At 29.6% G+C, this 26,784-nt stretch overlaps 2 protein-coding genes across 6 annotated transcripts in view; one reads left to right on the top strand and one right to left on the bottom strand.

Moving 5' to 3' along the window:
- The window catches only part of LOC118204601 (uncharacterized), a 53,762-nt gene extending 51,597 nt beyond the window's left edge, over nt 1-2,165 (top strand). For all 3 annotated transcript variants that reach the window (XM_035376910.2, XM_035376916.2, XM_085821892.1), the window contains one exon: nt 1,991-2,165. In XM_035376910.2, the coding sequence (XP_035232801.1) occupies nt 1,991-2,107 (117 nt within the window). In that variant the 3' untranslated portion in view covers nt 2,108-2,165. The remainder of the gene's footprint in view (nt 1-1,990) is intronic.
- Opa1 (Opa1 mitochondrial dynamin like GTPase) overlaps nt 1,886-26,784 on the bottom strand; it is an 83,578-nt gene continuing 58,679 nt past the window's right edge. For all 3 annotated transcript variants that reach the window (XM_035376903.2, XM_035376896.2, XM_035376889.2), the window contains 11 exons: nt 23,843-23,919; nt 22,668-22,760; nt 22,491-22,563; nt 19,428-19,583; nt 18,393-18,501; nt 17,713-17,852; nt 16,413-16,499; nt 12,856-12,969; nt 5,039-5,132; nt 3,042-3,152; nt 1,886-2,908 (listed from right to left, as the gene is read on the bottom strand). In XM_035376903.2, coding sequence (XP_035232794.1) covers nt 2,844-2,908; nt 3,042-3,152; nt 5,039-5,132; nt 12,856-12,969; nt 16,413-16,499; nt 17,713-17,852; nt 18,393-18,501; nt 19,428-19,583; nt 22,491-22,563; nt 22,668-22,760; nt 23,843-23,919 — 1,119 coding nt within the window. In that variant the 3' untranslated portion in view covers nt 1,886-2,843. The remainder of the gene's footprint in view (nt 2,909-3,041; nt 3,153-5,038; nt 5,133-12,855; nt 12,970-16,412; nt 16,500-17,712; nt 17,853-18,392; nt 18,502-19,427; nt 19,584-22,490; nt 22,564-22,667; nt 22,761-23,842; nt 23,920-26,784) is intronic.

A 26,784-nucleotide genomic window follows, 5' to 3' on the forward strand; every position in this document is an offset into this window, starting at 1 on the left:
TTTTAATAAAAAGATGTCACACAATGATGTGTTAGCATTAATATTAAGCTAAAGCAAATGTAGGTATTCAAATGCTAAATTCCAGAAATTTATTACTATGATTAATTCATCAGTGAATTTATACTGCTTTCAATACAGAAGAGTTAGGATAACTTACTGTGTTATAAATTGCATTTTCTAAAGACAGCTATTAAAAATCCTTCTAACCTCTTCAGCTTAATGTACTTTGTATTATATATCAAATAGACTGGCTTTTGATTTTAGTATCAATGGAATCCTATCATATTCTTTTTCTCCTTCACTAAAATTTCTTACTTATATATACAGACATGCCCCTTTAAACTGCAGATTACAGATTAAAACAGTTATATTGAAATCCAAAATATTTTGCCTAGCAATATTTAAAGAACCTTGAAAAGAAAGTATTACATATTTAAAATATCCTTACAGTTTATTATGCCATGGATGATCATTAAGCAATTAGAGCAATTTGATTTCACATTTAAAATTCAGCAATTTAAGTAATTTTATTTCACATTTAAAATTGAAGCTGTCTAAAACTGAAGTATAACATGACTGCAAGAAGCAATAAAGACAAATCTATCAACTTGTGTATATGCAAAACTGCTGTAAACTTTACAGTCAGTTTTTAAAATATGAAAAGCCTTACATATAAAGCATTCAATAAATAATAAAAACTCAAGTTAAAAAAAGTCTGATAAAATTCTATTCTAGGCTTAAGAATTTATAAGGCAACTATTTCCAGGAATCTACAAAACTCTAATGGCAGACCAATGCCATAGCATATCAAGATAAGTTGTAATCACAATTTCATGTTACAAATTTAGGTCCATGGAAGGGTTTTGCCTGCAAGAGGTTTGAGTCTGACACAAGTTCCAACTATATTGTTTACTTGCAATGGGTTGTTCCATAAGAATTGATAAGAATTCCAAAGTATTTACCTTTGTAATATTTTTTACTGAAGACTATATATGGCATGATTAGACATAGGGATTTAAATGGTAAGTATGCAATAACTGGAATAACATATGAAAAGGAAAGTGCGGTTGTTTTCTGGTTTGGGAAACTGCAAATGAAGGAAACTATGGATCTCAAGACTGATCCTTGTAGTACCCATTTAGGACAGACAAAAACTTACAATTAAATATAATGTTAATGCTTGATACCATTTTTATGTACTTCATTAGAAACACTTCATTTGAGAACATCCAATCATTTCAATCTATATTATGTTTTGCTTTATTAAATTCAACAATGCCAAAGTTTCAATTTTTTATCAAATTGATCGATATATGCAATGATTAATGATGAATTAAGGATTTGGGTCATCTGGGAAATATACTCAATTTATACCTGGCATTTCAATGAGTCAAAGATGATTTAGTAAACACATATACATTTCACATGTAAAGAAGCTAATATTTTAATGATAAAATTACCTAGACATTTATCCAGCAAGTTACTGTCCTTTTGTTTATGTTAAATCAATATTTTTCCTATGCATATTGCTCTAAATTTTGTAAGTATAAATAGTGTACACAAAAATATTTAGAAATTTTAAACTATGACAATTAAGTATAATGACTGAATTGAACTAAATATACAAATTTTATAGTGATTGAAAAGATTGAATTGAACTAGAATTACTAAGTATTATGTTTGACTGAATTTTAAAACAATAATATATATAATATGTGGAAAATTAAATATGGCTTGTAACTGTAAAGATTAAAAACTTCTTGAAGTAATCAGATTTATTTTAAAAGAAAATATAGTTTCAACATTTGAAAATGGTTTTGAAATACCTGCATTGAACAAATAATTAAAACCATAAGTATATGAATCTGAAAATAGATACTGCACACATTTTTAAAAATTATTTTATTTACACAAAATACACTAAATGAATTCATGTTTGTTACCAAAAAACAAAAAATTAGTTGACAAATAAATTAATTTGCATTTTCAGAGTCTACTCAATTTTGTGTATTTTGCATCTATTTTGGCACAAACCATTGGAAACTACCACAGTTACACAGTGCAAGTTCGCCGATCTAGTTCTGTAAGTCGACTAAAAGCAAGATAATATTCAACTTTCAAGGATTTTTGTAAAAATATGTAAATAAACCATATGCTTTTCTTAATTTTTTTTATTCTTATAATAAATTACATTTGAAATACAAAAGAATAGAGAAAACAGCATTGTGCTAAAACAGTTTCAAATACTTTTATATACATCAATCAAATCTTGAATTATACAAAGTTTAAATCCTTGATAAGCATTAGTAACATATAAAGTTATATTTTTATGAATTTAAGTATTTAGGTGAAGCAGTTATTGCAAATGCTTTTTAATTAATCTTCAAATAAAATATATTATGTAATAATTATAATTTTACAGATATATGTATACATAGATCTAAAAATTTAAAACTGTCTTCATACAGCACAAATCACAAAATTTTGCAACATCAAAACAACTTTAAAATACCAATATCATCTTTGAAAAATAATTACCTTATTTTTTCCCCCCCATTTTGAAATTTTTTATACATTTAGATTTCTAATTGCATAGAAAAGCCATTTGTAATGCATTTTTAAAGTTATCATAATTTAAAAAATTTTAAATATAATTACACCCTTTTTGAATTTCTTACAGATTTGTACAAAATAAATAATTCTGGAATAAAGTGTTTGCCTATAACACATTTACATTTATCACTTTTGGTTGCATTGATAAACATCTGCTTAACACTACAGTTCTAGCCAAATATGATCAGCTAGCATAAAGAATTTGAATATTATACTAAGGACAAGATATCTCAACTTTCAGTATGTAAAGCTGCAACAAATTCTTCTAATTTTTCTTGTATCTGACGCACTCTCTCTGCAAAGTAATGAAAATTATTATTTTCCTTACTTCATTCTTCAAAGTTGACATAAAATACTTTTAAAAGATAGCTAGCTTTCAGTAGATTTCATGTTTTAGAACTAAACATAAAAAAAAAATGAGAACTTACTTAATTCTTCAGCTAGCACAACTCTTCTTCCAGTAAGTAATTTCTTCTTTTTGTCAGAATCTTGACTATAATCTTCTAAAACTTGCTTAATTTCTTTTTCAAGCCTTCGAGCTATTAGAAAAGAGATGAAACAATTTCTATGTTAAATAATAAAGATTAATTTAAAATAAAGAACAACTGTAGAAAGTCAGTTATTAAAATTAATTTGGGGTTAGCATGATAAGTATTTAATAATTTGCAGGGAAAACATTTTTTCACACCCTCTGGCTCCCTCTCAAAAAACAAAAAATAAAAAAAGAGAGAGAGAGATCATGCACATAGATATGCATTAAATAATTTCACATTCAGTGAAAATCACTAATCGTAACTTGAAAGACAATACAAAATAAACAAAGTAAACTTTATGAATTAACAGCATCATAAAGTTCTGAACTATAGACTTTTAATCATATTATTACATACTAAAATTAATTCTTCGCAGTCTAAGTGCTGGTGATGCTATTACACAGGAAATAACAAGGTATTTTGTATAAATGTGTAAAATATATTACACAGGAAATAATAAGGTATTTTGTATAAATGCTATAAAATTTTATATCATGATACCACTGCAAAAATATACTTTATAACAACATTTGATTTCATTCCAAAAATACACCAAAGCTAAAATTAAGAACATTATTATGGATACTTAATCACTTTTCATTCTTGTGCCATATTGTGAGCAAAAATAATAATTTATAACAATTTTTGTATTCTAATTGATTATATGAATTCAAATCAGCAGTCAGAATTATTACAAGTATTGCATTTATTAATTTAAGATAACCTTTAATTACGGTGAAATTAAGGCATTTTTACTTAAATTTGGCTTTTCTCACAAAACTGCAGAACTCAAAAGCACACTTTACAGGAGATAAATGTGAAAGAAAATTACGGCAGTGGTGGAGGAGGATTACTAGAATCCATTTCTTAAACGATCCGAACCCGAATTATATCATCTGAACTTTCTGCTTCCTCATCATTACTAGAGAATTCTGATAAAGAACTTTAAGGACTATTAGAATCATTTATAGAAAATTCAGATTCGCTATCTGATCCAATATCAGAATTATATTTTGTTATAAGCTTTTCACTGCCACCCATCGTTCTTTTATTTCACGAAAAAATTGGGAAGTAATACTATTCGCAAAGCCTAATACAATGAATACGTGCAAACAAACATGTTGAATTTCTTCACCTAATGAAAAGTTGTAAAACCTATCTTATCTATCTATCTATGTAAAATCTATTTTTTACAATACAATCCCTCCTGGACTACTAGAGACATCTATTAGAAACACTGCAAAGTAACAAATGTGAAAAAGCCAGGAAAATTAGTGGATTAATGTAGGAAAGTACACTGCCTGAGCAGTGTACAAGCAAATAAAAAAAAAGGCCCTTTTCGCAGCACCCGAAATAGTTAAGTGGTTAACATACAAAATAAAAATAAAATTATTTCAGGTACTTAACATATAAAATAAAATTTAACCTATTAAACTTTCAGTATTTATTATTTAAAATTTTTATAATATGGTTACTATCAACAACTTGCGGGCAATTAACTAATAAAAGAAATTTAAAATAGCAAAAACAGAAAAAGACAAATATTTAATTTTGACAATAATGACCAAAGAAAAGTTCTTTATAAAATGTATTTAAAGTCTGCTAATTACCTGGATGTAAAATAGCTTATTATCAAAACAAATGACATAATATAAAAAGCATACAATTTCCAAAGAAGCACTGATTAACATACAATATGAAAATTAATTAAAGCCCCCCCCGAAAAAAAAGATGACCTAAAACAATATCATCGACATATTTGCTAGTGATATATGATAAGTTCATCAGATAGAATCTCTTCAAAACAAAAAGAATCCCTTTCCCTCCAAAACATTTTTGTTAAGAAACAATTTGTGGAGTTCTATTCACATAGAAATCTAAAATTTAACTACCTTCTGCATTCATTATTTGCTGCCTTAAAGCATTAGAAGTAGTCTGCAGCATTCTCTGTATTCTCCAGAATAAGACAACATCACTGCAATCAATCTGAAAAAAATCAACATCATCTTCTAATTCATGGAATAAAAAAAATCTTTATCAGATTAAAACCACTCGCACTTCATATATAATTCAGTTTTTCTTTAAAAAAAATCTGCCTAACCATTAATTTAAATTTTAGTGAAAATTACAGTTTATTGCAATTTATTAAGGTATATTTAAGTAAAATACACTAAAATACGGAATTCAATAAATAACATGCATTAAACATTTATTTAAAAAACATGTCTAGAAATATACAGTAATAAGATGCAAACTAAGTGTTCAAGCCTGCAATTTCATAATACATTCACTAAAAAGCTATACTAGTTAACAACTTATTTCTTTCTTCACATATGGATGTCTGTTATGAAGGTTTGTTGTGTCTGACAACAAATGTTACTATATTAAAATAATAATGGCACCACTGAAGAGAAGGCAATTTACACATGATGCTTACTTGAATTACAATTTCTAATAGAAATCAAATTAATGCAGGATAATTTAGATATTTTCTGGCAAAGTGGTGCAATATCATTACTTCCGAGGACTGAAGAAAATGGTCTGACAATATTGCTAACCTACATGACATTTTTGTTAGGAATTTTTTTATTAACTCTACAATGGATATAGTTTTGACATTAGATATTAGATACCTGAATTATGTGCAAACCCTGCATGCATTCTAGGACTAAGGACATTATCTACAAAATAAAGGGTACATCTCTCACTAAACTGGAAGAATGCAGAACAGCAACCTTTCCCCATGAAGCATCTGCAATTTGTAGTGTACAGGATGGAACTAAACCATCATTTAAATTTTCTTTGTGCCACCTATACAGCGCACATTGGTTCATACTAATTAAAAACAAAAATATTCGAGCATCCCTCGTTTTTCAAAAATAATAAGTTATTGTTGAATGGCAAAAAGTTAACACCTTTTTGATGGAATTTCTTCATAATCACATCATTTTCATATATTTGTCATGATTTTCCTCTTCTTATAGCATTATGTAAATGAAAGAAAAAAAGTAACAAGATTAAAAAATTTTAAACAGTTTGCTGCCTGAATAAGTGAAAAACTTACCTACAATGTAGCTACAAATTACCTAAATTTTAATAACCAACTGGCTGAATTAAAAATAGTTTAAGAACTGTTTCTTAAGCATTATTCTGGGGGAGGGAGAATCTTTCCTCTCAAACAAAATGTCAGTCATTTTTGTGAAATTTACTTAGCAGACTTTAAAAAAACATTTTTACAGATGCCAATATGCATTAAAAAAAAAGATAATTACAATAATGACCACCCCTTAAAAGTTATCAATCTTTCTCCTTTAAATTCAAAGTTAGAAAAACATTCAAATATTTTTCAAAGTTGGCAATGACTTTCAGATATTTTTAAATACCTTGAAAATTTCATTAAATTTTAAAAGAACCCCAAAAGATTCCCTAGATGAAAAAATATTGTTAGTAAAACACTACAAAAGTCCACTATTTATCTCAGTACTCATACAATGAAAATAATGCAGTAAACACAGTTGTTATATATTCATACAATAATATATACTATATGTTAAAAACACTTACATAAGTTACATTTAGGTTTCAATAACTTAGACTAAAGGTAATAAAAATACAACATGGAAACTACTTCATATTTAAAGATTGCTCCTTTGACAAAACCAAAAAACTATAACAATTCATGGTCTTTTGATTAATCATTTTTCTTATGAAAATAACAGAATTTTATTCTTTTCTCTCTCTCTCTCTCTATATATATATTGGGTTATCTGAAATCTTCTGTGGGTTTTTTATATTAACACAAATGAAGTGGTACAAAAATTTAAGAAAATTTCTTTGAATCACCTAAGCAAAGTTGAAAAAGTCTTGTGAATGTACGGGGTAACACAAAACATCCCACCTACACTCAAAGAGTTTTTCTCTGGTATTGTCAAAATGAAAGGCACCTTTATGATTCATCAGTTCTCAGCGTTTGCTTCAATTTCTGCTCTTAAAACTGCCACTTAAGAGCAATATTTTTCTGAATTTGTCTGATTTGAGGTAACAATTTATAGTGTACAGTTCCTTTGTAAGCTTCCATACACAAAGCATTACTTTTGGGGATGTAGCCTTCCTTTTAATGTTACTAATGTTTTTTTTTTTTTTGGTTTACTTCATGATCTTTTTTCTTGCAGTGTTATTGTATAATATTGTGGTAATAGTGATAAGGAGCACGCCTTGCACCCCTGTGTGGGTGCCGATAAATATGGCAACCCTAGGTAGAAGAGGAGAGACAGGCCGTTTGAGGAGTAATATGCATATTTGAATTCTTGAAATAAAGATAAATTTTAAGTGTAATATATCTGCTCAAAGTTCTTGAAGAATACAGAGAGAAGATTTAATGCAATATAGGCAACTAGAATTCCGTGGGATCTATAACAATTACCACATTGGTGACTGGACTTCGCTAAATCAGGCCATGTGAATAGTTCACAAGTAATTTAGATTTTGACAGATTGCCATCTCAAGACCTCTAAACCAGAACTAATCGATTTTTATCCTCCGAATCACAGATGAGTAGCAATTATAGTTCATTTTATCATTTTGTTTTCTATTTATTATTCATATTTTATTTTCTGTAGTAGAATTTTTACTTTCGTTTTGGCTTAAACATTGCACAATGTCTCATGTATATGCCGCCAAAATTCCGGTTTATAAACAGATCAGACCCAGCTTTATGGTTTGTTATGTGTGAAAGTACAAATATTGCATCATTAGTTCAGGATTTACTTATGAAACCAGACCCAACCAATCCTTATACAAAGCTTAAAATTGAATTAATAAACTGATCAGGAGAATCATCTCAGCAAGAAATTCTCCAATTATTATCTAGAGAGGAATTAAGCTCTCGAAAACCTTCGGATTTGCTTAGGAATACGAAACAATGAGCGGAATCCTTAAATGTTATTGATAACCTAATGTTAGAATTATTCCTTCAGCAGTTCAGTCTATTTTGGCAGCAGTTTCCAATTAGACAAAGTTGCAGAAATTGCCAAACAGAATCTTAAAAGTAAATCCAACCCCAGGGACTTATGCAGTTTCTAGTACAGTCGATCAATCTATTGAGGATAAATTGTTTAAGGAAATAGAAAAATTAAACAAGCGTATTGATCACATTTCCCTATCTCAAGATTGCTTGCCAAATCGTGGAGATCGCAATAAAGAAAGGAGCAGTTCCAAAAAGATAGATTATTCTGTTTCCTGGTATCATAGATATTTTGAAAAACGATGTAGAGAAGACAAGTGTATCAAAACTTGTTCATGAAAGGGAAATGAAACCAGCAAAGAACAGAAGTGACTTATTCTTTGCCTCAAATTTCACATCGCCTGTTCATTTGTGACTGGAGAACAAACGTCTCATTCGTGGTTGATACCAGCTCTGACATGTCCTTACTTCCAGCAAACAATTCACAAAAATGAAACTCTATCCAACAAACACTTCTCTCTGCTAATTCTTCAACTATCCATGTTTATGGTCAAAAAACACTTTCTTTGGACTTCAAATTAAGATGAAAGTTTGCTTGGACTTTTCTTATAGCAAATGCACCCATTCATGGAGCAGATTTCCTCTATTTCTTTGAATTGGTGCCTGATCTTAGAAACAAATGTCTCAAAGATTTAAAAACAAAGTTTCAGACTGTAGGCTGCGTGAAAAATCCAGATATTTATTCAGTAGAAACTGTCTTCAGTGACACACTTTATCACAAAATTTTAAAAGAATTCCATCCATTGCTAAATTACCAGATCCTAACCAACCTGTTAAACACAACATTGTTCACCATATCATAACAAAAGGTCCACCTGTGGTTGCGAAGCCTCATCGATTAGCCCCAGACCACTTAAAAACAGCAAAGCAAGAATTTCAAACTATGATGCAACCAGGGCATTTAAGACCGTCAAGAAGCAATTATGGATTCCCACTTCACAAGATTCCAAAAAAGGGGAACTTTGGAATGGAGACCTGTAGGAGATTATCGTACATTAAACCCACAAACGATATAAAAAAAATACCCTGTTCCATGCTTAGCTGATTTTACTGCCTCATTACATGGTACTAAAATTTTTAGTCATGTTGACCTGATCAAGGCATATCATCAGATACCAATCAACCCAGCCGACATTCACAGAATGGCCATATGTACACCATTTGGTTTATTCGAAAGTACCCATATGCAATTTGGTTTATATAATGCATATGCAACTTTTCAATATTTTATAGACAAAGTTCCACGAGATTTAGAAGGTGTTTATGCTTTCGTCGGCAACTTGCTCATAGCCTCTAAAGATTCTGAGGAACACTGCAGGCATTTAAAAGCTTTATTTTCAAAACTTCAGGAATATGGACGTTTCAAAATGCGCCTTTGGCCAAACATCTATTGATTTCTTAGGTTTTTTACCTAAGAAATCAATAGATTGTGAAAACGGGATTGAACCTCTTCCTGACAAAGTCAAATGTATTTTAGATTTCCCTTAACCTACCACCCTCACTCAGCTTCACCAATTTTTAGGCATGTTTAACTTTTACTGATGTTTCATACCTAAAGCAGCATGCATTCTTTCTCCTTTAATAAAACTGTTAGAAGGACATATCAATAAAAATAAACCTCGTTTTCGTGTTAAGGATTCATCCTCATCATTAAATTGGAATGAAAATACTGAACAGCCCTTTATTGCTGCCAAAAATGCCATTGCTCAAACTATCCTTTTGAGACACCCTATTCCTGGAGCCCAGTTAAGCATTTGGGTAGATGCTTCAGACTTTGCTATAGGGGGCACTCTTATGCAGTTGACTCAACAAGCATGGGAACCTACAGCATTTTTTTCTGTGAAACTAAACAAAAGTCAACAGAAATGGTCTACATACGATAGGGAATTATTTTCAATTTATTCTGTGATTAAGAAATTCCAACACATGTTAGAAGGCAGAAATTTTCAAATTTATACAGGTCAGAAACCGTTTTTAAGCAGAATCCTCACAAATGTTCACCTCGCCAATTAAGCCATTTTGATTTTATTTCTTAGTATTCTCCCGATATAAGGCATGTACAAGGTCCTAAAAAGGTTGTTGTTGAAACTCTTTCGAGAATCGAAATTGATTCTAAAGCAAAATCTCCATTACTGGATTTAAAAAAATTTTCCGAAGCTCAACAGCATGATCTGGAGATACAAAACCTTCTCAAAAACAATACATCATTTTGAAGATGGAATTCAAGCTGTCCCTATACTCTGATGGTAACATTTTTTGTAACATCTCTACTGACGTTCCTTGTCCATTTGTGCCAAACTTCTTTCGCAGATTCATCTTTAATCATCTGCATATTCTATCACATCCAGAAATTGCAGCTACTACAAAACTCATTTGTTCTCATTATGCATGGCCCGATATGAAATGTCACATAAAAAATTAGGTGAATTCCTGTGTTTCTTGCCAACAATCGAAAATAACCAAACACACTAAAACAACATTGGGGACATTCTCTCTCCCTGATGCACATTTTTCACAAATCCTTATGGATATTGTTGGCCCGATACCACCATCAGAAGGTAACATGTACCTTTCGAGTCTAATAGATAGATTTTCCAGATGACCTGAAGCGATTTTCAACTCATCGATATCTCGTTTTGGCTGCCCATTGGTTATAACAACTGAACAAGGCTCTCAAATGAGATCTGCAATGTTTGCAGAATTTACTCACATTTTGGGAACAAACAAAATCACAACAACAGCCTAACATTTAATGTCAAATGGCCTTCTTGAACGATTTCACTGTCATTTAAACTCCTCTGTGAAGGCTCATGAGACCAATAACTAGACTGAAACACTTCCAATTGCTCTGCTTTGTATCTGGACAGCCATTAAGGAGGATCTGCAAACATTTTGTGCAGAACTGGTGTACGGCATGACTCTCAGGCTGCCTGGTTGATATAACATCATCTAAGATACCTTCATACAACACACAATTTATCACCAATCTAACTGCATAGAATGCAACAATTAATCCCAATAGCGACATCTGCACATTGTCAAGTCAAGTATCATGTAAATTCAAACCTGCAATCGTGCACCCATGTGCACTTACGTATCGATCACATAAAGCCACCGCTGTACCAGCCATACTCAGGTCTGCACAAAGTGCTTACCACAATGGGCAAAACTGTCACAATTGAAATTAACAGAGTTAAATCCACTGTGTCCATAGACCACATCAATCTGGCCTATTTGCTTTCAGACTCTCATTTACCTGAACTGAAACCAGACTTCATAACAGTTCAACAAGATAAATCTAATCTAACAAACTCTAACACATGAATTGTCACGAGATTGGGAAAGTATGTGCACTTTCCAAAGAAACTTGCTTCTTATATTAAAATTTAAAAAAATGTTTGAAATTTGCTTTTTCCCATATTTATTAATATTTTACTTTTATATGTGTGCATATTACCTAGTCATGATGTTGAATCTCATTTTGAGTTTTCTAATTTTATATCCTAATTTTGTATTAAGGGGGGAGGGAAATACTTGACAGCACAGATCCTCTTCAATATTCATCTGATGCCATCAAAAGAACTGGGAGGAAACTCTGTGGTGATAGTGATAAGGAGCACACCTTGCAACCCCGTGTGTGTCGATAAATACAGCAACCCTAGGTAGAAGAGGAGAGACCATACCTGCTGTTCGAGGAGCATTATACATATTTGAAGTCTCAAAATAAAGATCGATTTTAACTGTGTAATATATCTGCTGAAAGTTCTTGAGGAATACAGAGAGAACATTTAATGCAATATAGGAAACTAGGATTCCGTAAGATCTATAATGATTACTACAGTATCCACTTCTCATTTCTAATAATGAGATATTTCAAAAAAAGTGATTCATATTTTTTTTTCAGCAAACAACTCCAAGCATATTCAGCTCTGTGAAAGTATAGAGTGCCCACATATCTTGGCAGCTTACATACCTAATTTTCTTCAAATTACCATACACATACATATTTTTGGAATTTTCAGTCTTTCTGATAGTAACATGGATTGTCAGCAACGGTTTTTTTCTTAATAGGTCCTTGTTTGCAAAGCATGTTTGTCTAAAGTGGGCATAATCTTCGAAACTGAAATTTTAAATTTCTCCAAACGTTTAACCACATGCATTTTACAAGCAGTCTGACTAGCACTTTTTCTTTTTTAAAATAAGAGAGCAAAATTAATCAAAAATGAACTTTTGAGTTTTCTATTCTTAGCACATCACTAACAAAAAGTTACATCATAACAACATGCTAGAATTACATAATATGAGCAGGAAAAAACTAAACATCCATTTCAATCAAGGCCTCTCATTATCAGTGATAACAAAAATTAGAAGAAAATGCACTGCAATCTGAAAACCACAGAACTTTTTGGATAACCCAATCACATTTGCTTGTTTCTCATTATTTCAACCAAAAGACTATATTAATGTCAAATTAATTGAAGGCTCAAGACAAAATTTTGTATGATGAAAAAATTAAAGTAATTTTTATTGATATCAGATCTACTATCCCTAAAACTATTAAGTGGTACAAATTAAAAAACAGTATAAGCTTGTAAAATTTAAATTTTGCAGATGTGCAATTTACAGATGACTGCTACTTAACTGCTTATAAATATACATTTTTGAGCTTGTTAAAATAAAACTTACTTCTGCATCTAAACTTTGGTGATATAAATAAAATGCTTTTTTGCAATCGGTGGCTTTTTGTAATGATTGTTCTAGTAAATGTTTTCGTTGTAGAGGATGCCATACTTGTTTGATCTGAAAAATATTCATACTTTCTTAAAGGAAGACTTTGGAATTATAATAATTTCATTTTGTTAGCTGAAAAACATGAAAAACAAAAGATCTATGAATTACATTTACAGAAAAATGTAAAATATGAAAGATGCAGATCAACCGAAAAAAAAATTAAAATATGGACTTCTGAATATACTCCATTGAATTAATCAAGCATAAAAGTACTAAGTGATCTACATCTGACTGTAATGATTCATAAATTGCTATAGTTAAAAATCATTTTAAAATGTATTTTCATTCATCATCTTATAATTTACAAGCCATATATCGAACAAATCATTTCCAAAGACACAGCTCTTAAAAAAAGGAACATTTTTTGTTAGTTGCTATTAATATTTAAGTAGCAAATATGACATTTTTTCACATAATATTAAAGAGGAAATTTAAAACTATGTTTTACACAGTTTAATTTGATTACCACTATTAAATTACACATATTGCATACATACGATTTTACTAACATAAAACATCTAAATGAGAGAGAGATATAATGTAAAACAAAGTATCAGGCAAAGTATATTTATTCAACACATTTCTGCACTAAGCTGTTTAGCATTACAAATGGAATAATAAAATAATGTAAACAGAGCAACGCAGCACAATAAATGTAATATTTTACAGTAAATTTTCTTTGAAGCAAAGATGCATTTAAATTTAAAAATAAAGAATCTGTATGTGTATTCATCACACTGCGGAAAGTTGGTGGTACCTAGAGCCACCAAATTGTGAACACATGTAGACTTGAACATGTGTACCTTATAGCTAAAATTTTGAATTTTTGATCAACTCAAAAGATTTAAATGCAATGTGTTGCCACTACCCAAACCAAATATTTTTTATCTTTTATGCACTAGTGTGTAGCAATTTGGCAAATGTATGCTATTAATTTTTCAAATTTAATCTGTTACTGATTAAAAAAAACTAAGAGATTGAAATATGAAAAAAAGCATTATATAAGATTTTTTTTTTCTTTAATAATATATTTGATTGATTTAAATAAAAATACATTTAATTTATGATAAAACTAAAATTTTTAATGTTTATGCAAACTTATGCAGTTTTTTAAAAATTATAAAAGTTTATATATATATATATATATATATATAGTAAATAATTGATGCAGAACCATCTTTCTTTTAAAATTTTTATGGCCTTTTATAATTTTGTGAAGGCAGATATTTCTTTGAGCTGTCATACTGTAATTTTAAGACTTCGGATACTAAGTCTTGTATAGCTCAGCCCACACTATAATTTGTTTTAATGCACAGATACAGATATACAGATGAGATTCAGTATTTATTATGTTCAGCCTACCCTGTCTATCCTATATCTCATGACATATTGTTAAGTGTATTTATTTATTTATTTATTTTAATTTCTTTCAGTGTTCTTCAAAGGAGATTTGCCAGATTTCATTGTGCAGGTAAAGAAAACAAAACAAAACAAAAAAAAAGGGGGGGAGTTTTACGACAGAAATAATACATATATATATTAAGATTGCTAGAGAATACCCCTTCTGTCCCTCATCATTGAATTCTTTAATAAAAACAAATGAAACAATCAATATTTGACTAACTGTACTGCTAATATAGACTAAAAGACAGAACATATAAAAATAATATAAACGAGAAGATCTGAAAAAAAGAAGCTGATCCATATTTCATTTGCTGTATTTAATTGTTAAACAATAAGATGATTTTATGCACTGAAAAATAAAGCGCTTTTAAACACTTTTTTCCACTTCTTTTCAAAGCATAATTTAAAGCAGCTGCAAGGTTAAAGGAATAATACAATAAGCTAGTATTCATTACAGCTTACTATATATATATATATATTTGCATCAAAAATATGCAATAGTTATATGGAAATTATTGATTAAATCAGGTAGTTAAAACAACACTTTTGGTTTATTATCAAAATTTACACTCATGGAAAATGAAGTTCCAGGTAACATACTTTATTTTATTACTGTTTCAAGGTCACAGGTAAAAGATGTACATGAAAAGCCATTTCAAATTTGAAATAAAGATACATTAATAATTGCTGTAGTCATCACAATGCTGAATGCAATCATGCAAATGTGCATGCAATGTGCTGTACAGGAGCTATATGTTATTTTGTGTGATGGCGTTCCATGCTTTCATCAGCAAAACCAGAACAGTCTCTGTTCATTGTAGATGATGCTGGATTCGTCATCCAATCGTGTCCCATATCTGCTCTATGGGAGGAAAGGCTGGGTAATCTTACATGTCAAGGCAACAAGACAACACTCTGTAGAGCATGTTGGGTGATAGCAATGATCTGGAAATGAGTGTTATCCTGCTGAAAAATGCCCTCTGGAATATTGCTAAAAAATGGCAGCATGGTCAGCAAAATCACTAGAATGATGTACAAATGTTCTCTCAAGGTGAGTGGAATAATGATGACAGAGTTCTCACTATCACAGGAAATTGCTCCCCTGACTATAACTCCTGGTACAAGTCCAACATGTTGTTGTTGCTGACAGTTTGGTTCCAAGTGCTCACCTGGGCTCCTTCAACTAACATACGGCCATCACTGGCACTAAGACAGAATCACTCCACCCTCCAATGAGCTCTAACTTGACACTACTGAAGTCGCTCATGGTGGTGATTTAGATTACTATAGGGCATCTGGCTTCGAACTGTCCCTCAAGTAACTGATTTGTTACAGTTTGCTGTATCACTCTGGTGCCAACAAAAGCTCAAATCCAAGAAATCTGCTGCAGATGCAGTGCAATGTGCAACAAATATGCAATGCATATATATGGCAGCTTGAGTGATAGCACATGTGCAGAAGACTGTGGCCTTCTTGAGACAGTACCTTTCTGTGAGCACTGATGTCAACATGTATGCACAATGGATATACCCCTGAAAATTTTTCTCCAAAATTGCAAAAAGAAAATCTATCTTCTTGTAAACCTTACAGTGCCTCATTCAAACTCAATAAGCTGCAGCTGCTACCTTCTTCGTCTCTTCAAAGACATTCTTAACTCATATCTCACTCACAATGCCTAGTCTGGAAAAGTTTACATTGCATATTCAAAGTGAAATGCCACACTTATTATGCGAAATTTTAATAGATGTCCAAACATGCCTCCCAAATTTCATTCTTGCTGGGATTTCCTTTTCCATCAGTGCATTTATTTAATTCTTATAAATTATATTGGCAGCAATGATTAAAATCATTACAGATTTTTCTTTTTTATAACAACTATTTTAGGCTGCCTGCATAAGCAGTTAGTATATTTAAATAACTACATTTTACTTTAAAATGAAATAGTTTAATGTGCTTTTCTGAAATAATTACAAGGCAGGAGAAACAGCTCTGAATATATTTATAGACTTATTTCTATTTTCAACAAGTACAAGCATTTCCAAACTTACTAAATCATAATCAGCTTCTATATCTGATGCTTGAAGATTCCGTTTAATTGTTGTAAGTTCATCTGCAGTTAAGGAATGACTTTGGGTCTAAAGAAAGAAAGAAATGAAAAATTACTTAAAATATCACCATTAAAGAATAAAATAAAAAAGAATACAACATTTAGTGATTATGAAATTATTCATATCAGAAAACAATTCCGACATCTGTGAGGTTAAGAGTTTAAGTACCAATACAAAATACGTAATGATCAAATTGCTTGCATAATACATCAATTCAACTGTAAAATAAACACTAAATAGGCGAACACTATAAAAAGTAAATTTATAGTCAACTTGGTTACTAGCTTAATTAGTTTGCAAATTTTAATTAAATGATGATCAAACAACAACCAGCAAAATGAGATTTTGATAAACAATGGCAGACGTGAAGAGAATTAATAACTGATAAGGTATGAATCCTTCCCCACCAAAATAAAAAAACACTATACAGTGCATGTACAAACTTACACAAATTTATTATACTTTCATTTGAAATATAATTGCTACATATTTAACAAAACAGCTGATGCTAAATTTAGCTTAAAAAAGGCAATTAAATAGTACATTAATCTCAAGAATAATAAAAATATTTTTAAAAAAAACAATATTTTGTTGAGAAATTTTGGCAAAAACAATTTGTTGTCAAGCGCAAGAAATAGGAAGAAAACTTCTACACACTTCTAAATTTTCCTAGAATCATGGAATCATATAGAAAGTTAGATTTCACTATTGATTTTTTTAAACTAACCAAAGTACAAATATTTGCATCACTTAAAACACTTCACCAATTGGAAGTGTATGTTCACAACCAATGGTTGCTAAAAGTGAAAACTTAAGTGGGCATTGTGAAGGACATATTTTCATGGGCTAAATGTGTAAAGAAATCCCAATTTCAAGATATATTCTTGAAATATAGAAGCGTTTGTTCACCATCTAAAATTAATTAACAAAAATATGAGGATATGTGAGATAACACTTCAGTATTTTTTAAGGAAGTTTTAGTTTATATTAAAATGGGAAAATTTCTTTTAGAACACCAGGATTTTAATCCAACACATTAAGAGAAACATTATTAAAACAGACTGAAATATATTTCACACCTATCTCTAGAACACTCTAATACTAAGCAATCTTCTTAAGACTTTACATAAATGCACAAATCATATATAAAAAGAGAGAAAGGATTTTTTTTTACTTTCATATGTAACCAAAAAAATTATGCACAGCAAAATTTTAAGAGCAAGAGATAATATAAACTCACATTATAATGCGCCTGGGAAAATAACTTTTCTATTTCATGTTTAACACTAGACCAAAGTTGTTGTTCTGGCGTTTTACTAACCCAATGCCACCAGCGCTCTGAAAATGAAGGTCCTTCCATCTCAGATATATAAGCTTTGGCTGCAAGAGATAGCTAAATAAGGATTCAAATAAGTACTAAAACTATACACAACTAATGAATTACTTAGAATTCAAAAAGCGAAATAGTACAGACAGATAAAATCAGACATTATAAGAAAGAACTTAAATTAGTATTTTAGACAATTTCAACAACACTACAAAAAATATTTACTAAACCCACATCCGATTAAAATTACATGCAATTTTTTTTTAAATTCACATTTATTAGACTTCCTTATTTACATTTATTGTTACAAATATCTTTTATGAATTTATTAACAACTGAAATTAGAGCTTAAATTTAAGATCTTAAACTAAAAATTTTAGGTGGCTAATCAGACTATTTCCTAAAATTAGGAATGTTTCTTCACTTGATGAACAAAGTTATAATTAATAAACACAGAACAAATCTAACATTAATTTAATGCTAAATTTTAAAGCAGTTATTACATGCACTTTGCTTTTACATTCATATTTAATATCAACCAACAATACATATATTCTTAAAATATGATTTATACTTATAAATGTTAGCCATACTTTGCATTAATCTATCCTTTAAACTAGATTCCAAGAATTTTACAGCACTATCCCATTGCTGTTTATCAGGAACTGCTCTGTCTTCAAGTGCATTTAGTTGAATGATACGCTGAAATGAAAATTATTTTTAAATGCAAAAAATGTTTAACACCTAGAATAAATAAACCAAGAATGCATTAATAACATAATGCTATTGTAAATTTCATATATTAATTAAAAATAACAGTAAACAATTTTAAAAACATACATATTTTTAAATCACAACTTGAAAAAAAACCTATGATTCATCTCCATGTCTGCACATTCACACTATATTCTCATCTAAACTTTAAAGTCATTTCAAGAATTTTACTGAAAGAAGATGCTGAAGAACAGCATTTAGTCTTAAAAATATGAGTAAATATTCCCATTATTATAAATCATGTTTTGGTTTTGTGTAAATTTCTTTTACATTCTCTGTTCATATAAACTCATTTATCTTTATAGTTATACAAAAACTGTTTGCAGCTAGTTAGTAGTTATGAGAGCATTTAAGATACTATTTAAAAAATTTAAGACCCTGGTGAGAAAAGTAGCAATTTTTTATCAAAGTTCGGAACTTCTACAGGGAATAAGAATGACAGTATGAGAAATCCTGCAAAATGTAAAACTGTTTGATATAATTTTCAATAAATAATTTGCATAAAGTTCTAAAACTGAAAATTAGCATTCTACTGCAGAAAAACAAGTAAAGTAATTAAACAAGTAGTAAGGAATGCATGTAGTTAATTAAATGGAATGTTGATTACCGAGAATAAGGTTACTTTTTTTCTTAATTAGAGTTTCAGTTGAAGTATATTTAGTGATATTTTTGGGCATTTTTATTCAATAAAAATGCATATAATTTTACCAGGAAGTATATTTTGTAATTTAATATGGCCAAATGGCAAATGAGTCTGAAATTCAGCATATAACAAATTTAGACAAATTAACATTAAACATGTTAATATTCAATTATAATTTAGGAACATTTAGGAAAGACTTAAAAATTCTTACCAACATATCAACAGCTTTCCCCTCCCATGAATGTTGTCTTATTGCATCTTCAACAACAGCAGCCTTTAAGTTATCAAAAAGATCATCATGATCTTTAGATGTTTTTGATTTTTCTAATATGGTTCCAAATTCTTCTTGTAATGTCTCCCATCCAACCTAATAACATGCATTTTAATTATATACATAAAAATTTCAATCTTGTACTTTCGTATATTAAAACAGAATATTGCAGAAATCCACATAATTATACAAGCTTAAAAAGAAGTAGCATATAAAGATTATACTGTTCTCAATATATATTTAGAATATTAGTATGATACATAATTTCTTAAAAGAACTAAACATGATAAACCAAAATTAGTCATTAGAAAGAATAAAAAATAGAAAATTTAAGATCATAATTAAATAAGTGATAATAATTAAATAAGTGATCTTTACAGACATACCTTCTTTTAAAAATAAAAATTAAAAAAAAAAAAAAAAAAAAAAAAAAAAGAGTAGTAATGTGACAGATATGGAAACTGTTGATGGCATATTAAATGGAACCACTTATATTGACAATTTATAATTTTAAATGCTATTGTCTGCACATTTGCAGAATTTATCTCCCAGGAGGAAAATGTTCTTAGTATCAATTAAAATTAGAATCAGACTGGTTCACACAGACACTTCTGCATAGCTTCACTATAATCAAATTTTATAGTTTATAGTTATTAGGTGAAACTAAACTAGGAATCTTGCATAGATTTACTACACCTTAATCAAATTCTGAAGTTTATTTTTATTAGATAACTCCAAAGAAAAAGATATAACATGTAAAACAGCACCGATTACAGAAGCTCAAGCAGTATGAAAAATTTTTATTTATCAAAAAATTTTTCTTTGGTTTGAAGACCAGGTACAGGATTACATTTTGAAAAATAGATGTTTAATAATTGTAATTCTGTCATAGGCAAAAGGCAAAGAAGATTTCAAATATGCACTGTTTTCCATTTACATACCACAATGCTATTTATTTTTAACTATAAATAAAACAATGTTTTAAGTACTAAGAATTACTAATTCAACTCAAAATTAGAATTTTTTACCAATATTTTTGAAAGGTAGTATCAGAAATAACAGCAGATAATTTGTCAATAACAATTCTTCTACGAATATCTTGACAGAAAACATGGAAGAGTTATGTGCAGATTTTAGTTTCAGGGTTATTTCTAAATGTTGTGGATTCCTTCACAAGAATTGCAGAGAAAATAGGGGTTGAGTGGTAGGCATCAGTAAAAACCAAACAATTAGATAGTGAATAAAGGATCTTTTTCGTCTTCTGTGTATGTTACAGAGAAAGTTTTCTGCTCCTTTGATGAGATGCAAGCCTGGGGGGCATGCCTAAGGATCAAATGCACACTTGAAACAAGACTTCTTTATCTGAAAGCCTAGATAATTTCATCATAAGAAGTAAAAGGATGCAGCAACTTTGTTAAAAAAAGAGGCTTCACCTGGAACACGGCACCATTTATTGTTTAATTGGTCCTTGGACTGTACAGCAAACAGAAGATTAGACAAACGTATTATTTTCTTGAGAGATGTTTTGTTGGGGCATGAAATTATCTTGGAGAATTCCCATGGCAAATGAGATGAGAAAATACTCTAGTCGCCCTTTCTTGGGATAATGTAGAAAATTATGTGCGATACTCAATTTTAATTGGTTTAAAAAGGTCGTGATGGACAATGATTGACCAATTAAGTTTCATGTGAAGCATGCTTGTGCTAGATGATGACTTTTCATTAATAGTTAGGTATGGAATTAAAGAGGAAAGATTATGCCCCCCAAAAGGCTTTTTTGGGTTTTTTTAGACTTTTATCTTTTGCTTTGAGCTGCATAAGAATTTAGCAATATGAAGAAGAAAAGAAAAAAAGGGAAGAAATTTGTAGATACTAACTAGAGAAGGGTGTGAAAGTGGAGGAGGGAGAGAGAGTAATGTGGTGATGATTCTCGAGCTTGTGGGAGGTTTAGGAGAAATTACTGAAGACTAGTGGCCCTCGTGATCAGCTGTATTGAATGATTTAGAGTTTATGAAGGAGAAGGACATGCAACAGAAGACAATGTGAAACGATGATGTGGGTGGTGTTCCAATCACAATGCATTGTAACGAAAATTAATACTGAATTTCTGACTCTAAAAGTGATGATCAACCAAAATTTTGTCTTTGGGAACCATTCTTTAATGAGTGAAGGAAGTAAAAAGGAGCATGAGCATTCAAAAATCCTGATTTAGTAATTTAGAATATTGGCCAGGTACTGACAGATGACGTGCCATTGTGATGATCCAGCCATTGTGTTCCAGTTTATGAAGTATTATAAAGAGATTGTTCTGTATGGGTACTAACTAGTGACTTAGTATATCATCCTTTAGCTGATGAGGGGTAAGGATCCGATCGAGCGTTCCTGTCTACAAAGCGTAATATGAACTGATGTTTAGCGGGGCAGAAGAAAATGGCTTCAATTTACAAAAATTTTAAGAAAATTGTGACTGTGTTAAGAAAGGTTACATTAATTCATTTGCAGCCTGACCTTCTGTGTGTTATCATTCAGCATCACATAAATATATTTTAGATTCCCGAAGTCTGCTCATGTAAGTACTTTACTGTCTCTTAGTCCGTAGAGTTGATTATGTAAATCTGAATTTTTTATGTAAATATTTATTCAGGAGTTTAGGATAAAGTCTTTACTGGTATGTAGATTGTGATGTTTACTATGCCGATGTGGTATTTAGGGACTTGTATAAAAAATGAATATTTTCATAACTAGAGTTATGTTTCCTATTTACACAGTTTAGTTAAAGAATCATAAATTGTGTTATGCTAACTGAACCTGAGGTTAATTATTTATTATTTGTGATAGTATTTGACTGTGTAAATAGTCATTTGGATGTAAGATTAATAATTTTATATTTTTACCACATTTTCACACATGAATATTAAACCACTAGAAATGTCCTACACAGCAGAAGTTTGCTATTAGAACTTAAAACAAAATTTTAAAAAAATAAAGAAAGAAAACACTTACATCAACACATTTTTTGGGTAGCATTTCATCCGCCCAATGTTTCAGTTTAATATCCACAGCAGTATTAAAGGATCTGTAATATGTTATACTTTTACTTAATGCTTTTATGCAGAAAGAGACTGTGAGAAAATACGTCAGTATGAGGTTAAGAAAGAAGCTTCAAATAAAAAAACATACTCTGGACTGCCAGCTTGCCATGCCTGGACATATATGTTTTCAAAGACATAAACAGACATTTTTTTCCACAGTTCTTTAGACAAGGTTTCTTCCCTAAAATTAAAATTAGAAGTAAGCAAATTATATAAACTTTGCTTACACCTTTGCCTATACACTGCCTACTACAAACTTTGCCTATACACACACAAAAAAAAGTTCCCATTAATTTTTTCGTATTTTTCGTTTTTAATGTACTTTCACCATTCTGTTTCAAATAGTTTTTGGTCTTCATTAAATAAGACAGAGAAGTATGCATAAACAAATGCTTCAAGAAGTTAATAATGTTGTTCAGAAAATAATACTAAAAATACTGAAAAGTCATTAATATATTATAATGCATTATATTAAATAAATCTATATTTATTACTATATAATTTATAATATATTTACACAATAAATAATTTAAAATAACTGAGATTAAAATATTTTTAAGGATATAATCATAGAAAGTTTGAATTTCTTTCAGACCCAAAATGAATTACTATTAAACAAAACAGTTCCATAACTTATCCAAATAAATAATATCTTGACTGCATATAAGCAGGCCCCGCTCCAGTATTTCTGGTGCCCTAAATGATCAATGAAAGCAGTTGACAGCAATAATATTTGTATTTTATCTTTTTAAACTCAGTTTTTCCTTTGTAAACGTTACTTTGTTTTCTTATTCTTTTCTTTTCTCTAATGATGTAAAAATTATCCCCATGGACAGAAGGTTGTGAAAACATATAACTAAATAAATCATTACATAAATCACGATAATAAATTATGTGCAAATGAATTTACGAAGCACTAATACTCAGTAGTAACTTGTGCGTTAAATAATTTATTGCTATATTTTTCTTGTACAGCATTTATAAAATGTAAAGGATTAGTAATCTGTATGTTAAATAAATCAATATTTTCTTGTTACAGGTATTCACTAACTCATGTTTATCAATATGGGGAGAGGGCCTTTTTTTTTTTTTTTTTTTTTTTCTCCAGAATACATAAAAAATAAACCATAAAGACAATATTCAGGAGCTGAGTAGTAAATAAAACAAGCAATTAAGTATTTTTACAATAAAACTGCTTTTAATTTTCTGTTATCAATTCTGTATTTTTCAAGTACATTACAGTCATATCATAAAATAATTTACCAATGCTTTGGAGAAAGCTGACTAAGATTAATAATTTCATCTAAAAGTTCCCCTCGAGCTTTTTCAAAAAGTTCATCCTAAAAAAATTAGATAAAATAATTTTAATGCATGAATAAAAATAGTCAAAATAAGGAGAAAGGAAATACAATCAACTTATAATACTGATTAGCTATAAATTTCAGCAATAAAATATATGAAGAAATTTAATGCAGCTGTATAATATTAAGAATAGTACACATAAAGTTATCATAATACACCATTTTAAAGATATAATCTGAATCTCTGAAATATCATTTAACAAATGTAAAATTTAAATTGTAGCAAGACACACATCATAGAAGTAATGCCATTATTATATTATCCACTAACATAGTGAAAAATTAAAAAATATTAAACTAAATATTCCTGCATTAAAACTAAATATTCCAAAGCTAAATAACCTAACTCCTAATTCCTTTGGTTTTAATACTACATGATCAACTCCTGACAGGATAAAAATATTTTTTGATATATATATATACACAAATTTAGCCCCCCCTTTTTGTGTGTGTGTGCATGTTTGTGCTTTTCAGCGAATTTCAAAATGTTAAAACTGGAAATTCTACTCTCACTCCCCCCCCCACCGAAAAAAATTAAGACTACAAAGAAACAATCAATAGCATTAACAAATAAATTAAGAAAATATTATCAGAAAAAAAAGTTTTTTTAAAATAAAACTATATAAGGTGTCTACCTTATATAGTTATACATTATATAAGAAAAATCAAAAACAAGCAGTCTTTCAAATTTCATTATTCTAATTAGATTTTTAAAATTATGGAAAGGCGAACATGTTTACTAATACATTTAAACTTTTATTACGTTCTATATAAATTAGTTTTCCTAAACTAGAAACATATAGTAGAACAATTTGATTATCAATGATGAAAAATTTACAAGCTTTACAAAGAATGTGTGACTAAAAACGAATAAACAGTATAGCTTGGTTTACTTGTTTACAGCAAAGAACTCTAGGACTATCTGCCTAAGGGAATGAATGCTTTCGTGGAGAACTTTCTAACATAAACAGCCTGGAAATATAAAATTTTCAATTCATATGATATAATAAAAGATGGGTATGGAAAATACAAGAAAATCGATTCTCCTAAAAGCTGATGATGACTATAATGCAATAACTGATGTTCACGATACTTCAAAATGGCTTGCATATCAAACAAAAGAAAAAAATTATTTTCGAGTAGATTGAATATAGTAATGTAAATTATACATATATATATATATCATCATCATCACTGGAAAAGACATTGAACAAAACTTAGACAGTCTTTCTCATATGCATCTTGTTACTATTTCTCTTTGACAACTTAAAACACAAATCATATTCTCTGCTTAGCCTAAAACTTGAGAGCATTTTTAATCTAACAGCTTAATTATGGAGCTAGTAATAAACCACCCGTGATTTGAGTTTACACAACAAATTTAATGCTCAAATGATCAAAGTAAAAAGAACATTATAACTGTTGTCGATGATCATTATTCCAATACTATTCCACCTAAGTAACCCGTAAACCACATGAACTGATCTCACACCATCACCTAAAATAGTAGTTATGCTGATAGCATCTTTTTACAAATTACTGCAAAGATCATATTTATTACAGTGCTTTCTGACAGTTTACACCAAATATGCATGTACCTCTATCCTACCCAAATCTTCATGTGCACATATAGAACTGATCTAGTGAGGGAGAATAAAATGTAACTACCTGAAACAAGAAACAATGAACTACCTACTCAACTTTGAATCACTTTTTGCTTGATTGCAGCTAATAATAAGCCTCTAATCTGGGTCCAAATGAGTGAACTGGGGCTCAAACATCAAATGAAATTAAGCATGAAAGACAGCATCATGGCATGCTCTACATCTTCATTGCTGGCAGCTACAGGAATGCATTGAACTTGGAAAATCAGACACATAACTTCTGCTGAGACTTACTATTTCTAAGTAACCAGAAATTCATGATTTTCAAAAGTTCTTTACATCAGGGACTGACTAAATGATCATGACAAAAGTGTACTTTCACGTTTTCCCAATGAACCCCACACAACAAAAATTAATAGCAAGAAAAATTTCTCTATGCTGCATGTTTTATTTGATTTTCTACTGATCTTGGTCTTAGTAGATGTACCCTGTCCTTTTCATTAAATTTCCTTAATCAAGCATGCAAATTATAATAAAAATGCTGAATTTGAAATATAGAAAACAAGGTTCTTGGGGAAAAAAACTAAGAAATTTCAGAAGATTTTCCCTGTTGTATAGTTACAGCATTAAAAAAAAAAAAAAAAAAAAAAAAAAAAAAAAAAAAAAAATCCGTATTCATCTTACAATGCATGACTTCAGGTATTGAACTATTTATAATATAATTCTGATGTAAAATAAATTAATATTTAAGTAGCTGTTTCAAATTTTATGTCCTTTGGCTAATTTTAATTTTGTAACTTTTTTACACTGAGAAAATCCTGAGTAGGGAAGAACAGCTTTTATTTGTCAAAGTACTTTTAAATATATTGAAAATAAAATTATTAATTTATATGCATACTATTGTGTAGATAAACTTAGTAATGAATTATTTATTGATATGTAAAACAATTATATACAAATACTAGTTTATTAAACACTCGGTGAATTTTCATACAAAAATTCTATAAAAATCTATTGAAGATTAACAAAATTTAGATTAAATAAAATTTAATCTGAAAATTTATGCTGAATACCACAAGGAATATGCACTTTTTAAGTTTCTTTAATTCAATAAATTTCATTTATTGCTGGGCAATATTTTCCTTAGCTTTCTTTTCTAAACATTAAAATTAAACACTGCGAGATTCGGTGATCTGCCAGGAAATGTGATTAAAAACCAATGAAAGAGTTGGCAACTATG

Source organism: Stegodyphus dumicola, chromosome 8 (assembly GCF_044657685.1).
Source record: "Stegodyphus dumicola isolate Sdum_Otavi_A_Nest chromosome 8, ASM4465768v1".
Taxonomy (NCBI): Eukaryota; Metazoa; Arthropoda; class Arachnida; order Araneae; family Eresidae; genus Stegodyphus; species Stegodyphus dumicola.